Source organism: Leuciscus leuciscus, assembly GCF_965113295.1.
Source record: "Leuciscus leuciscus genome assembly, chromosome: 19".
Classification (NCBI taxonomy): Eukaryota; Metazoa; Chordata; class Actinopteri; order Cypriniformes; family Leuciscidae; genus Leuciscus; species Leuciscus leuciscus.
This window is the reverse complement of record NC_138743.1, coordinates 1,840,425-1,855,754: the sequence shown is the minus strand read 5'-3', so window position 1 is coordinate 1,855,754 and position 15,330 is coordinate 1,840,425. Positions and strand designations below refer to the sequence as shown.

Genomic DNA, 15,330 nt, shown 5'->3' with positions numbered 1-15,330 from the left:
GAAAAGCTAAGCAAGCATGGCAGAACAGTCAAATAAAATGCTTATTATATATTTTTTAAATCTCCTTCTGCCATCATTTACTCAGGAATATTATTAAAACGAATTTAATGATACAGACTAATACTAAAAACATTGCAATTATGGGAACAATCACAATATTCTCTCTCTAAAATATACAGAATATATACTTATTCTGACCTGTACTTATTAAAATATATAAAAGAATATGTGATCATATCCAGTTTTTAATGTTGTTTATGTGTCTATGTGTTGTGTTTAATGTGCTTTAAGACAAAGCATGTGTAAATTCATAAGTCGACAGCATTGCTGAGTATTTCCTCCTTAAAACTGCAGTGAACCAAAGACAGTCTCAAAAACACGCTTTGAAATCGCTGGTGTTTCTGACGTCACAAACTACCTTGTAACCAATCAGATCAACGTGTGATCGTCAACCAGTGGATCTCTGAGCTGAGTGAGTGAGTGGAGGTGGGGCTCATTTGCATATTCATAGAACCGCATATACTAAATGAGGCAAGGGTGTCGAGTTACATTCAAGATATTTTAAGGCATGAAGACATTTTTATTCTTGAAAAAAACCTTTTCGTCTTCGACCCAAATGTGATTGAACAATAACATAAAACCAACACTTCAAGATTACAATTTTTGCTCAGAATTTGAAATGCATTTACAAGTTAAAACCAAAATAAAAGTTAAACATAATAAAAGCACCAAATTACATATGAAAAAAAAAAAAAAAAAAAAAAAGAGACAAGACACATCAGTTATCCCATTTATTTTCACATTTTATTTTAGCTGACCAAAAGCAATTTAAAAATTGTTTCAGGCCAACCACATTTCAAATGAGAGCAGCATTTCATACAAAAATAGGACAAACATTTGACCATCTCTTCAGCAGTAACGAACGACAAACCTGAAAAAGAAAAATCTAAAACTATTCAAATTAAAAGTCAACACTTCTGCAACTCAGTAAAATACACGTTATTTACATTTCTCACAGAAGATATCACACATATTTTGTTTTCAAAGCATCTCTCTAAACTTCCCTTTTTTATCAAATACTACATATTTACATTTAGTACAATCCATAACCGTTACAAAAAGAGCAGCATTTCTTTAAAAGCCTTTGCAAGCCTCTTCTATCCGTTCTATACGCTTCTTTTCCAATCGCATGTTTTAGTCTGACATGATCAATGGTATTTACACATCTTTCAATATGCAGAGAAAATTCAAGACTCGGTATATTATTTATATATATATCCATCAATCAAAAGACGTGACTTAAACACAACAGTTCGTTTTTCATTCTATTAGCAGTATAGATAGTTACACAGGGCCAGATATCCCAGCAATTTAATAAGTTACAGAAAACATGCAAATATTGCATTCATTTTGAAGATCATACATCACAAACTATGGGCATGAGACACATGGACAAGGAAAGTACTTGCATTGAGGTGGACAGAATTATTGTAGTTCTTTCTCTTTCTTTTAAACCAAATTAGGTTTCATTTAAGCCCATACAATTCAAGTAGACAACAGAAACTTTTGGGAAATATTAGCAAACATAATTAGGTGTCTGTCTACCATATCCATTGCACAAGATGAGATCAGTTTAACACTGGGCCAAGATATCGCAACCTTTCAGGCAATTTCACCAGCAGCTTCAACTAAAAGGAGAATAGAAACATCTTAATAACAAAGACTAAATTCTCCAGAGCCAGAATCACATTTGTCAATGTCTTAGGTGGGGTTGAGAGTACAATGAGATGAAAGTCAACCAAAAAAAACAAAATGGCCTATTACACTATTACATTACAGTCTTGCATTCATTCACATGGATTTAATAATGCGGTCCGACCAGACTAAAGTTAACGAAGAGGAATTTGTTTAGACACTCGTTTCTCTTCAACGCATCAAAAAATACCAAATTCAAAGCAAGTTTTTGTAGTTCTGCCCAGTAACAACCAAAGGTGCCAACAACAGTAACAGCTGTTGATTATATCAAGACGCCAATTCTTACTTTCAGACGTCGGATTCTTACTTTCAGCGGCTCTCGTAAGGCAGAAACAGGGAACGATTATTAAATATATAAAAAAATATATTTACAAATGCAGATCTCAAGTTATTGTACAGGGTTGTGCGATTGCATTTACGTGGACAGACGTGCTCAACGCACAGCAAACTGTTTGATTAGTAACAGCCATGATTCAAGAAGTGCTATCCTTCAAAACTAAGTCAAAGATGAGTTACTCACAGACGTTACTCAAGAGCGTTACTCACAGACTGGACGGTTGCGTTTGCGTTTGAATCGGCGCGTGAAGAGGAGCCGTTTCGCAATCTTTAGGAGCTTCGTCCGAGCGTACGTACAAAAGGAAGAGGGTGACCGTGGCGAACGTCGCTGCATTGACCGGAAAAGCCCGGAGGAGAGTGGAAGTAAGTCCACGAGTAAAAACTCGCCAACCTTCACGCTGGATGCTCTTCCTCGTGCAGTCCATAATGCTGCTGTACTGGTACTTCCCACCGACTCCGTCCGCCTGGAGTCGGGATTTAATCACATCAACGGGATACGTGGAAAGCCAAGATGCGATTCCCGACATCCCGCCAGCGAACAGGAGTTTGGGAATCATATACGGATCCTCCGGTTCGCAACCAAGCGAGCGCGTCAGGAGATCGTATGCTAGGAAGTAAACGCCGAATCCTGGCGTCTCCCGGATTAGCGTTGTGACCATTCCTCTGTTGACGCCACGTATTCCCTCGCGCTGGTAGATGCGAGCCAAGCAATCCAAAGAGTTTTTATACACTTTCCGTGAGGATGACTTCTTCTCGCCCGTTCCTTGCATCTGCATTCGGGTTTTGGCCAGCTCCATCGGGCAGCAGATCACGCACTGGATGGTGCCGGCCGCCGCTCCGGCGAGGAACTGGTTCAAGGGCGTATCTTCGCCCAGCCGGCGCATGGCGTTGCCCTGCACGCCGAAGACGATGGCGTTGATGAAGGTCAGACCCATCATGGGCGAACCAATGCCTTTATAAAGGCCAGACATCTGCGGAAAAGGTGGAGTATAATTAGATTGAACTGAAGTGACCTTCATTTATACAGCGCTTTAACAATATAGATTGTTTCAAAGCAGCTTTACAGTGATAATATGAGATTACAGTAACAGAGATTGTTTAGGCTTTACAGCAGCTCTAGAATAAAGTTATTGTCCAGCTAAAGTTAGTTTTGATTGATTCACTTCCATTGCGAAGATCATTAGTTATTAACTTAGCAGCCGCTAACACGCATGGTCTAAAGCGCAGGGCGCCAGTGCACTCTTGCTACTTTTGCTAGTTTAACGACGGGAAAAATGGTCGGTGCTCCCGGCGCATGATCTAAAAGGAGCGTCCATATTTTCTTAATGAGTAACGGGTGTGTTTCGTCTCTATTCTCTTAATGAGTAACGGGTGTGTTTCGTCTCTATTCTCTTAATGAGTAACGGGTGTGTTTCGTCCTCTATTCTCTTAATGAGTAACGGGTGAGTTTCGTCTCTATTCTCTTAATGAGTAACGGGTGCGTGCGTTTCGTCTCTATTCTCTTAATGAGTAACGGGTGCGTGCGTTTCGTCTCTATTCTCTTAATGAGTAACGGGTGCGTTTCGTCCTCTATTCTCTTAATGAGTAACGGGTGAGTTTCGTCTCTATACTCTTAATGAGTAACGGGTGTGTTTCGTCTCTATTCTCTTAATGAGTAACGGGTGTGTTTCGTCTCTATTCTCTTAATGAGTAACGGGTGCGTTTCGTCTCTATTCTCTTAATGAGTAACGGGTGCGTTTCGTCCTCTATTCTCTTAATGAGTAACGGGTGTGTTTCGTCTCTATTCTCTTAATGAGTAACGGGTGTGTTTCGTCTCTATTCTCTTAATGAGTAACGGGTGTGTTTCGTCTCTTCGTCTCTATTCTCTTAATGAGTAACGGGTGTGTTTCGTCTCTATTCTCTTAATGAGTAACGGGTGTGTTTCGTCTCTTCGTCTCTATTCTCTTAATGAGTAACGGGTGCGTGCGTTTCGTCTCTATTCTCTTAATGAGTAACGGGTGCGTTTCGTCTCTATTCTCTTAATGAGTAACGGGTGCGTTTCGTCTCTATTCTCTTAATGAGTAACGGGTGCGTGCGTTTCGTCTCTATTCTCTTAATGAGTAACGGGTGCGTGCGTTTCGTCTCTATTCTCTTAATGAGTAACGGTGCGTGCGTTTCGTCTCTATTCTCTTAATGAGTAACGGGTGCGTTTCGTCTCTATTCTCTTAATGAGTAACGGGTGCGTTTCGTCCTCTATTCTCTTAATGAGTAACGGGTGCGTTTCGTCTCTATTCTCTTAATGAGTAACGGGTGCGTTTCGTCTCTATTCTCTTAATGAGTAACGGGTGCGTTTTGTCCTCTATTCTCTTAATGAGTAACGGGTGCGTTTAGTCTCTATTCTCTTAATGAGTAACGGGTGTGTTTCGTCTCTATTCTCGTAATGAGTAACGGGTGTGTTTCGTCTCTTCGTCTCTATTCTCTTAATGAGTAACGGGTGCGTGCGTTTCGTCTCTATTCTCTTAATGAGTAACGGGTGCGTTTCGTCTCTATTCTCTTAATGAGTAACGGGTGCGTTTCGTCTCTATTCTCTTAATGAGTAACGGGTGCGTGCGTTTCGTCTCTATTCTCTTAATGAGTAACGGTGCGTGCGTTTCGTCTCTATTCTCTTAATGAGTAACGGGTGCGTTTCGTCTCTATTCTCTTAATGAGTAACGGGTGCGTTTTGTCCTCTATTCTCTTAATGAGTAACGGGTGCGTTTCGTCTCTATTCTCTTAATGAGTAACGGGTGCGTTTCGTCTCTATTCTCTTAATGAGTAACGGGTGCGTTTCGTCTCTATTCTCTTAATGAGTAACGGGTGCGTGCGTTTCGTCTCTATTCTCTTAATGAGTAACGGGTGCGTGCGTTTCGTCTCTATTCTCTTAATGAGTAACGGGTGCGTGCGTTTCGTCTCTATTCTCTTAATGAGTAACGGGTGCGTGCGTTTCGTCCTCTATTCTCTTAATGAGTAACGGGTGCGTGCGTTTCGTCCTCTATTCTCTTAATGAGTAACGGGTGCGTGCGTTTCGTCTCTATTCTCTTAATGAGTAACGGGTGTGTTTCGTCTCTATTCTCTTAATGAGTAACGGGTGCTTGCGTTTCGTCCTCTATTCTCTTAATGAGTAACGGGTGCGTGCGTTTTGTCTCTATTCTCTTAATGAGTAACGGGTGTGTTTCGTCTCTATTCTCTTAATGAGTAACGGGTGTGTTTCGACTCTATTCTCTTAATGAGTAACGAGTGTGTTTCGTCTCTATTCTCTTAATGAGTAACGGGTGTGTTTAGGGCGTAGCGTGCAATAAACCAATCAGAGTCTCATCTCACATTCCCTTTAAAAGCCAGTTGCGCTCGCGCCATGGCGGATTCGCTATTTGAACTGAACTGAATCAACATGGAGTCCAGCTGAATAGCGACTCTATTGTAGAGCTGCTGAATCGAACTTCACACTCAACTAAACTGCTCAGACACAGGATTCGGGCAGAGACTGTAAAATGAACAGGGGCGGACTTTACCATTAGGCAAAGGTCGGCAATTGCCTTGGGCCCCGAGCTAACTTGGGGCCCCCAAAATGCCCTATTAAATGCTTATTTATTTTATTTTTTTAATTATATATTTCTAAAACTCCATTTGCGAAAAATGGCATCAAATCATTAGTGTCGCAGATAGGAGGGGGCCCCCCGCCTCACTACATTGGACTATTCCATTATCTCACTTACTGCGCATCTGCGAAAGTGACAAGGCTGTGCCAAAAAACTGACGGAGAAAAAGAAGTGATTGACAGAGTAAAAATGAAGTGAAGCTAGCTACCCAAGTGGTGCTGAAAAAAGGAGGAAGCGGGAGGAAAGCAAAAAGTCCGTAAAGGTGCGCGGCGCGAACGATAAACAACACGCAGTAACAGGAGGACTGGGAAATACACAAACAGAGCAAGACGAGTCTGAACCATATAGACTGTAAAAAAATAGGTCTAAACGCGAAAATGTAAAGTTTCGAAGTTACCCAAGCGGCTCAAATAAAAGAAAAAAAGTGAAAAGACGCTGATAAGTATTTGGGAACTGCCAAAGATGACAAACTTTTTTACGGCTATTGTAAGATACAGATCAGGAACAACAACGTCCAACGCACAGAAAAATCATGAAGCAAAGAGGACACGGAGATCGACAGACAAAACTGAGCATTTTACTTATGAATCATGATATTGAAAAAAATCTCAGCTCTCAGATTCTGTCAATTCTATTACGAAATTCAAACAATAAATACCGTTTTGCCGTTTTAATGTGACGTGACAGATTCCTATAACGATACATAACTTACCGAAATGTATAATCCTCATTCATAATATCGATCAATAAGTGTTTTTCAACCGCGGAAAGAGGTAAAACAGCTGGAGAACAATCGTCACATAACATTTACCTCAGGAAAGCCATTTAATTGGCTAAAAAAAAAAGAGAGTATTATATTATATATATATATATATATATATATATATATATATATATATATATACATATATATATATATATATATATATATATATATATATACTATAGAGAGTATTTGGCTAAATATGTGTAGGCTACTATATTACTTATTTTAACCTTAAATTATACCATCTGATAGGGCTTTTTTTTCTTGAGAAAAAGTAACGCATATCTTGTGAAACGTTACCTAATATTTATCCAAATGAGTCAATATTGAATCAAATCACAAGAATTGAATCGAAATGGTGAAATTTGTCAAGCAAAAAAAAAAAAAAAAAACCGGAGCTTACCAGAAATTGTACCATGTAAACATTGTAACATGTTTCTGTTTAGGAGTAAAGAAGTGTAGCTGGGTTTAAAGGGGACGTTTTTTTCTCCTCTCTAACCTTTACTTCCCCGTAGATTAGCTTTACCTGCCTATCCACCATTCAGTCGGTACATCTTTTTTTCGTTCTCTTTTAAAGATTGGATGGGGAGGGGCCCATAGCCTACCTTCGCCTTGGGCCCCCGATTTGCTAAATCCGCCACTGAAAATGAACATTGCTTGACTTTCAAGGACTTTAAGCACTACTTGTTTTCATTATTTATTTTTTTCAAGGACTACAATCAGAGATCTCATTTAGCAAACAATATCTTTCTTTATTATCTTTTAAATTCTAAAACTAAAAATAAACTAATAAAAACAAAATGGTACAAATAAAGTGCAGCAGATTCAATGATGGTGGAAACTTTAATCATTGAAAGGATACTATGACAAAGATATCGCTCTCCTTATTTAAACTGATTATTTCCATGAATATATGATGGAGCTGAAGAATGAAAGCTGTATCATATACTTGGATATTTATTAACAAAATTGTATTGATGAATGAATGAAGCATATATTAGACGGACTGCAGTGTTAATTTTGTGTGAAAAGATTGTTTCATCGATAAAATTTTAAATACATTTTCCATATATTGTCTTTCAATAATTCAAGCACTTTTGCAGTACTTCTTCATAAATATGTCTGTTTTCAAGGGTTTTCCAGGACTGAGAGGAATGAGTAAAATGCCATAAGATATTATGTCTTGTTTTCAAAATGAAGTGAGTTTTTTTCTTAAAACAAGCAAAATGATCTGACAGTGGGGTAAGAGAAATAATCTTGTTTCTGTTTGAATTAAGATCATTTCTGTTACCCCATTGTCAGATCATTTTGCTTGTTTTAAGAAAAAAACTCACTTCATTTTGAAAACAAGACATAATATCTAATGGCATTTTACTCTTCTAGTAAATGCTTCTTGATTGAAGAATTTTTTGATATTTGGACTGGAAACAAGACACAAATGTTGAGTAAGAAAAGCATTTGTTTGCAGTGTGGTACACACAGGGTGAGCTCAACAATCACACTATTGTCGTTTTAGAGCTGCTATACAGCAGAATTTTAATTACTCCATTTAGTTTTGTGAAGTTTGAATCACTGATTCTGTTATTTCCCTGTCGATTACTGTGAAGCTGCTTTGAGACCGCTGACCACGGAAGAAAGCGCAGTGGAAATAAAGGTGAATGTCAAAGGCTTCACCGCAGCTGAATGTGGCCTAGATTTGAAGATTTTCTCACATTCGTGACACAGATCTGGGTTTTGGTGTCAGTGTGAACGTGGGGAAAAAGTTAGTAATATGGAGCTAAAAATGCTTAGTTAAAAATGTAAGCAATATAATAATACATTTAATTTATTTATATATATATATATATATATTGTGAAAAGCACAAGCAGCTTTACAGAAAATCATAAAGTAAATGTGTATAATATCTTAATATATATGCCTTATGGTCACATTTAGTACATATTTAGTATTTTATACAGTAAAAATGGTTTCAGAGCAGCCTCACAGTAATAAACAGGAAAGTAACAGGATTAATGATGCAAACTGCATTAAATATGAGCCTGACTGAAGCTGTGCTGTAAAGCGGCGGTAGAAAGACACCAGTGTGGTTCTTCAGCTCAGTGTTGAACACACACATGTAAAGAGAAGAATATGAAGTGTGCACTCACAGACTCTTGCCGTATGATGGACTGGAAACAGTGGAAGGTTCCCCGGTAAAGAGGTTTATCCACACTCTGGACCTGCAGTCGGACCTACAGGAGACACAAACCCAAACCGTACTGATGATTTAACTCTGACGACAGATGAAGACCACGGCTGGATGGAGGAAGAGCTGTACTTTTAAACTTTATAAGAAGAAATCCTACAACAAACTCACTTATGGTTATACACAAAAAGGTTATACATTACGACCGAAACAATGTAATCATTCACTTATTATCTTCAGTTCTGCCGTGAAGGTTTTTTCCAAGAAGGGCCTGAATATTCAAGACCAGTAAAAGACAGTAAATAAAAAATAAGAAAGAAGCATCAAAACAATATTATATATTGTATAATCAAAATTTAAAAAACAATATTTATTTGCATTAGATATAATGCATTAAATGAACAGTTGAACCAAAATATTTTGAAAAATATATTATAATTTTGAATTTTGAATAATAAAATATTTTATATATATATATATATATATATATATATATATATATATATATATATATATACACACACACACACAGCAAGTTAGCATTTTTAGTTGGTAACACTAGTGTATATATATATATATATATATATATATATATATATATATATATATATATATATATGCATATAAATAATTATAAAAAATTTAATAATAATAAAATAAAAAATATATTTAGGCCTATAACTAATATTCATTTATACAAATTTATAAATATTTATACAAATATAAAATACTAATATAATACTTGTTAATATGTTGAATAATAATTAACACAACATTTATTTATTTTTGATTTATTATTATTCAACATATAAACAAGGCAATCCACATTTCACAACATATCATCCGTAAGTGAGCAGCATCACTATTTTTAGTCAGTAGCACTAGTATTAACTGTACACAACTGGTATGATGTGCTTCACAAAATGATTTATTTAGTGACAGAAGTGATTATTGAGTCGCAGGGTTCAGCATGAAACGGATATGATGGGAGTGAAGAGTCACGACAGACAACAACCTCGCTTCGTTCAACACCAGCCAGAAACAGCAATGACATGACGTACCTTCACCGTGTCGAAAGGATGTCCGACGAGAACTCCAGCGGCTCCTGGACACAAACACAAACACCACTTTAGAACATTCATGACAAAACACTGAATATTTATATCACAGTATTACGAGACAATTAGCGCTGGACAACGATTAATCACATCCAGAGTTAAAGTTTGTGTTTACGTAATACGTGTGTAGTGTGTATAATTATTTTGTATATATAAATACACACATATACATGTATATATTTAAGAAAAATGTGTTATTTATATATAAATATCAGTATATACATGCAAATATTTCTTAAAATAAAATATATCATAATAATTATACACACTACACACGTATTATGTAAACACAAACTTTAATTCTGGATGTGATTAATATCTAGAATCACAGTCATAAGCACAGCTGTCTCTGTGTTGGATTTCAACAACACTTGTTGGACTGGAAATCTCGCACGAGGTTCCTGATACTCAGACGATCTCAGCTCTCCACATGCCATTAGATATGAGTTATATATTCTGAACCTGTCATGAGGACCAGTGATGGTCACATGACCGAACACACAGACACACACACCTGATGATCAAGACCAAAGGCGTCGGGCAGGCCTGACCAATCAACACACAGCATTCACTAGTACACACTCACTCACCAGCGCTGGGCGATTTACAGAACATATTCACTGTATATTTGCTCCTGCTATGAAAATTAAAACAATTGTTATATTGGTGCACATGAAAAAAGATTAAATATAGCATTAAATTGAGTAAAAAACTGTGGAAAACGTGCTTTGTTTGTTTAAATAGATTTTATTTGTATTATGTGCGTTTATGCATTTATATATTATATATATATATATATATATATATATATATATATATATATATATAAATAAAATTATACAATTATTTCTCATATATATATATATATATATATATATATATATATTATATATATATATATATATATATACTTTTTAATATATAATTTTTTTAATTACATAAAATTATATTATATATTTTTTAAATTAGATTTCTCATATATATATATATATACATATTAAAATCTTTGCTAACCTGCACATTATGTTGCGCTGAAGTGTTAAAGAATATGGCTGGAAAGTGATGTGATAGTGAAATTATGGCTGAATTCCTGTTAAGGAAGTATTTTAGTATAAACACTGGTAATGATAATCAAACCAAAACAAGTATGTCTATCTTTAATTTCTTCATTAAAAACAACACCACCACTTAATACAACAGAACAGTACATGGTCCACCCCAACCGGTTTACCGTGACTCGTGACTACTGTACTGTGTTGCTGTCGATTTACAGTCTCTTTTTAATGATAGGTCTCACGCGTCTGTCAATCATTCCTGCTTGCTATTTGGGGAATGAACCCAGCGCTATGATTGGTCGAACTCTTCTTCTTTCGCTGTTGCTTGATTCGAGGGCTGCGCGTTCACAGAGGTTTAAGAGTAGTTTAGAGTGATATGTGTGTACAGGTTGGCAGGTCTGCACATCATTTATAAACATAGGAAAACAGTCAGTAATCAGTGAAAACAGGAGTCAGTAATGCCAGAACGGTCCATCTCAAAGTATTTTAGTATAAACACTGGTAATGATAATCAAACCAAAACAAGTACAATACTCATATTTACTGTATGTCTATCTTTAATTTCTTCATTCGGCCAAAATAACAAGGTTCAAGGTTATTTTGACTAGAAGTGTGTTACTCATAGCTGGACTGTATCGGGTCTATAGTTAACCTACTCATAGTTGGATTATATCGGGTCTATAGTTAACCTACTCATAGTTGGATTATATCGGGTCTATAGTTAACCTACTCATAGCCGGACTAGATTCGGGTCTATAGTTAACCTACTCATAGTTGGATTATATCGGGTCTATGGTTAACCTACTCATAGCCAGACTATATCGGGTCTATAGTTAACCTACTCATAGCTGGACTATATCGGGTCTATAGTTAACCTACTCATAGCCGGACTATATCGGGTCTATAGTTAACCTACTCATAGCTGGACTATATCGGGTCTATAGTTAACCTACTCATAGCCGGACTATATCGGGTCTATAGTTAACCTACTCATAGTTGGATTATATCGGGTCTATAGTTAACCTACTCATAGCCGGACTATATCGAGTCTATAGTTAACCTACTCATAGCCGGACTATATCGGGACTATAGTTAACCTACTCATAGTTGGATTATATCGGGTCTATAGTTAACCTACTCATAGTTGGATTATATCGGGTCTATAGTTAACCTACTCATAGTTGGATTATATCGGGTCTATAGTTAACCTACTCATAGCCGGACTATATCGGGTCTATAGTTAACCTACTCATAGCCGGACTATATCGGGTCTATAGTTAACCTACTCATAGTTGGATTATATCGGGTCTATAGTTAACCTACTCATAGCCGGACTATATCAAGTCTATAGTTAACCTACTCATAGCCGGACTATATCGGGACTATAGTTAACCTACTCATAGTTGGATTATATCGGGTCTATAGTTAACCTACTCATAGCCGGACTATATCGAGTCTATAGTTAACCTACTCATAGTTGGATTATATCAAGTCTATAGTTAACCTACTCATAGCCGGACTATATCGGGACTATAGTTAACCTACTCATAGTTGGATTATATCGGGTCTATAGTTAACCTACTCATAGCCGGACTATATCGGGTCTATAGTTAACCTACTCATAGCCGGACTATATCAAGTCTATAGTTAACCTACTCATAGCCGGACTATATCGGGACTATAGTTAACCTACTCATAGTTGGATTATATCGGGTCTATAGTTAACCTACTCATAGCCGGACTATATCGAGTCTATAGTTAACCTACTCATAGTTGGATTATATCGGGTCTATAGTTAACCTACTCATAGCCGGACTATATCGAGTCTATAGTTAACCTACTCATAGCCGGACTATATCGTGTCTATAGTTAACCTACTCATAGCTGGACTGTATCGGGTCTATAGTTAACCTACTCATAGCTGGACTGTATTGGGTCTATAGTTAACCTACTCATAGCTGGACTGTATCGGGTCTATAGTTAACCTACTCATAGCTGGACTGTATCGGGTCTATAGTTAACCTACTCATAGCTGGACTGTATCGGGTCTATAGTTAACCTACTCATAGCTGGACTGTATCGGGTCTATAGTTAACCTACTCATAGCTGGACTGTATTGGGTCTATAGTTAACCTACTCATAGCTGGACTGTATCGGGTCTATAGTTAACCTACTCATAGCTGGACTGTATCGGGTCTATAGTTAACCTACTCATAGCTGGACTGTATTGGGTCTATAGTTAACCTACTCATAGCTGGACTGTATTGGGTCTATAGTTAACCTACTCATAGCTGGACTGTATCGGGTCTATAGTTAACCTACTCATAGCTGGACTGTATCGGGTCTATAGTTAACATAGACCGTGAGATGACGGCTGTTGCTCGCTGGCTGATCCTCCATAATGTGTTCCAACATTTATGAAGCACTTCATCTTCGCCTCTGTAAAATGAAACACAAGCCGATATGAAGGCGCAGCCCCCGTCCCGTCGCTGGATTGGCTCGCGCAGGGGTGTGTGTGTGCCTGGAGTTTTTACGGGACATGGACAGGCCATGGGGAGGGGGTTATTCTGGGATCTTCCGGGAAACACATTTCACAGCACTTCAAGCATGTCTGCTATTCGCACAAGAGAATAGAAGGACTTCAAGGAGGCTTGTAGGTTACATATTCATTTAAAAAAAATCAATCATAAGCTTTGACTTTGACAATGCCATATTCAGACAATCAGTCAGTGCGAATCTGAATGTGTCTGAAAGTGTCAGACTAGGACACACACTCCTCACCCAATGTTCAGATGTGTCTGATCACAGGAATCTTTCCAGTTAAACGCCTTATGATACATTTATAATGAATGTTCAATAAATAATAAAAGACCAAATCTTGAGCAAATGAAACACATTCCTTGAATTTGTGTATGTATGTTCGTTCAGCTATATATACTCTACATTACATTACACGTGACATCATCTTATAATAGATTTAAATGTAAACAGCCTATAGAATCTTTCCAGCTCGCAGGAGAACGGTGACATTGTAACCAAATTTAGACCGTCACAATCAATCAGTAACAATAAATCAGTCACAATGTAACATTCCACTCCTTCGGATGAAGCAAAGCAGAATCCATCACGTGACATCAACTACCGGTACTTCAACATAAAGTATCGCTCAATACTTAACAACAATAATATATATATATATATATATATATATATATATATATATATATATATATATATATATATATATACCTAAAGAAACATTAATAAAACTAAAGTAATAGACGATAGATGATAGATAGAAATTACAGAATATTAATTCTTCAATTATATTATCTCTTTAGCACATTACATAGATCTTAATACTAGGCATTTCAGAAATACAATAAACAAAAACGCAACTCCATCACGTGTCCTGCTTGACGTGGCTTCATGTTCCACTACAAATAATTCAGCTTGTGTGAAGATATCGATCTGTGCAAATTACATTCCTGAAGTTCAAAATAAACTTTATGCACGTGCGTGATTAATTACTGCACTTAAACACTATGAATGACCGGATCTACAAGTGTATCTAATGTGATGCATCGATGTGCCGGCCACAAACCCTCCCGCACAGCACCAGCTCCAGGACCAGGACGTGTTAATAACGAGCTTAACCGAGTCTTAATCTACTGATTCACACAGCAGACATGACGTGAATGTACTGTACTCTACTGTATACTGTACTAGTAGTGATGCATCTTACCTCCTAAACAGCCAGCAAGGAAGTCCATCACTGCTTCAAGCTGACAGAAACCTTCCCTTTAGACGAGCTCAGAGATATTGGGCAGGAGTAAGCTGTGCTCAGGCCTGTCCTGTGAGAGTCGTGGCAGAAGAGTAGCAGAAACTCGCTGTCGTGCACGAGCTCTGCGCAAACTCGAAGTCACTAATCAGGTCGTAGTGGAAAATTTCACCTGCTAGCTTTACCACAGCCTGCTGGGTTCACTGTCTATTTGTGTCCGGGCTTCTGATGGATGCAGGAGGTGTGTGAGCGCGCGCCCAATCGCGACCCGCGGATTTAAAAAAGGATTCCTGTTTCTCTCGGTGTTCCGGATGCTTTACTAGGGCGAAGGCATGTTGTTAACGTTCACAAGTCAAGTCGTTTCTATTGGATGGTTAACAAGCACGTCATCGCTATGTTTTTAATATTCAGTGGCCAATCCTTCGCCATAGGAAGCTGCCTAATTAATATTCACGATCTCGCCTTCGCCGTAGTAGCGCTAGCGTTTTGGGAGTCGGTTCGTTCGGATGGTTCATTTCATTGAATTTTTTTTATCGGTTTTTACTCAACAAAATGTTTCTTTTTTTTTTTTAGATAAATAAACACGTGGTATAATCCTGCTGTTGTCGCTGTATTTGCTAGATCGTAGTTCGTCGATTAGCTTGCGCACTTCGTGCGAACGCTTTGCGAATCGATTCAACAGAATCGTTCGAAAGGAATCAGGTGAAAAAGATTCATTG

At 37.5% G+C, this 15,330-nt stretch overlaps 1 protein-coding gene across 1 annotated transcript; it reads right to left on the bottom strand.

Moving 5' to 3' along the window:
• Positions 1 to 778: 778 nt before the first annotated feature.
• Positions 779 to 14,896, bottom strand: slc25a29 (solute carrier family 25 member 29). The gene is made up of 4 exons (XM_082147309.1): positions 14,576 to 14,896; positions 9,719 to 9,762; positions 8,620 to 8,703; positions 779 to 3,062 (listed from the first exon to the last, which is right to left on the bottom strand). Exons 1-4 carry the CDS (start codon positions 14,601 to 14,603, stop codon positions 2,298 to 2,300), a joined length of 921 nt encoding a protein of 306 aa, XP_082003435.1. The 5' UTR covers positions 14,604 to 14,896; the 3' UTR covers positions 779 to 2,297.
• Positions 14,897 to 15,330: the final 434 nt, after the last annotated feature.

Coding starts and splice junctions, on each gene's coding strand:
- slc25a29 (XM_082147309.1), bottom strand. CDS start 14,603: ATGGACTTCCTTGCTGGCTGTTTAGGAG. Junction 9,763..14,575: donor CCTTGCTGGCTGTTTAGGAG/GTAAGATGCATC, acceptor GTTTGTGTCCAG/GAGCCGCTGGAGTTCTCGTC. Junction 3,063..8,619: donor CCATCATACGGCAAGAGTCT/GTGAGTGCACAC, acceptor CCTTTTCCGCAG/ATGTCTGGCCTTTATAAAGG.